Raw genomic sequence first — 1407 nt, 5'->3', positions numbered from 1 at the left:
GTAGTACCTACGTATAGTATTTACTTAGTCCACTATACTACCTAATAATTAAAGTAAACGTTAAACGTAAAACGTAACCACGCTACTAATTACTAATTATATATAGTAGTAGTTAGTTAGTTATATATATATATATATATATATATATATATATATATAGTCACTAAGCATGTTATATTATTTCATATGTACATTATTTATGCAGGGAATTACCACCGTAGCATTAATAACATGTTTGGGTATTTTGTCTCGTAAATATAAACTTCCTAATCGAGGAAGAAAAGCTGTGGCTGCAGTACTTTGTGCTGCTTATCTTCAAGTACTTTTAGGCATTTCGACTTTATTATATCATGTTCCTGTAACATTAGCCGCATCACATCAATCTGGTAGTCTTATACTTTTAAGTACTATAATTTGGCTGTGCCACGAATTAAGATATTTAGGAAAGTTCGCTAAATAAATTTTTATTTGCAAAATATTGAAACTATAATTATATATGTTTTTAACATTTGTGATAAATTATATGTATATATGTATATATTAAAATAAAAAAGATTTATTCACAAAATAAACGTGATATTTTTTAAATTTATTATTTTTTAAATTTATTTTTCTACGTTAAAAATATTATTTATAATTATTTCAATAATAGGATATAGAACTTTTCAATACTTTTATAACGTTTTTACGCTTTATTTCACAATATATATTATAATAATTAGTATTAATCTTAGAAACTATAATATATATATATACACAACTTTGTTTTCTAAATAACAATGTATATTATCAAACATATGTAACATGAAATAATTGTTTTTATTTAATTATTTAATTATAATTATATGTTTATAAGATGCGATACGATTTAAAAAAATATCAGTGCATAATAAAATTGAATGGTTTAATATCATTTAAACAATTTGAAATATATGTAAATTATGTCAAAGCAGAAATAACTCTTTTATCAGATATAATTTATTATTTAACTCAATTCTTCAGAAAATATCTTTACATATAGAGCACTTATTCTCTATTATGACCAATTATTTATTGATTTTAAAATACTTCGCATGTATTGGTCCAATACAGTATTATTAATATTAAGTACCATTTTATCAGGCAGTTAAAATTACATTTCATTATTATAACAATTTTTATTTACATAAGAGTTATTTTCTTCCTATTTTGGCGACGTTTAACATCACACTTTTGCTTAATATTAAACTGAGCGCTAGCATTAATAGAACTTGCATTTTATTTTTGTATACGAAAGAAAGTTCAAAATTTTGAAAAACCAAATTTTATACTAATTATTGTTACACATAATTTATAAATATAAATATACGTGAATTATATAATCTAGAAAAATCTTAATATATCTTTTGAATTTGTTGCGTGTGTGCG

General features: G+C 22.1%; 1 protein-coding gene across 1 annotated transcript in view; it reads left to right on the top strand.

Moving 5' to 3' along the window:
• The window catches only part of LOC105617289 (cytochrome c oxidase assembly protein COX15 homolog), a 2095-nt gene extending 1635 nt beyond the window's left edge, over positions 1–460 (top strand). The window contains exon 5 of the mRNA XM_012198855.1: positions 206–460. Within this exon, the coding sequence (XP_012054245.1) occupies positions 206–460 (255 nt within the window). The remainder of the gene's footprint in view (positions 1–205) is intronic.
• The last annotated feature ends 947 nt before the right edge of the window (positions 461–1407 follow it).

This window comes from Atta cephalotes (genome assembly GCF_000143395.1).
Source record: "Atta cephalotes unplaced genomic scaffold scaffold00012, whole genome shotgun sequence".
Taxonomy (NCBI): Eukaryota; Metazoa; Arthropoda; class Insecta; order Hymenoptera; family Formicidae; genus Atta; species Atta cephalotes.
This window is presented reverse-complemented; position numbering and strand designations above follow the sequence as displayed.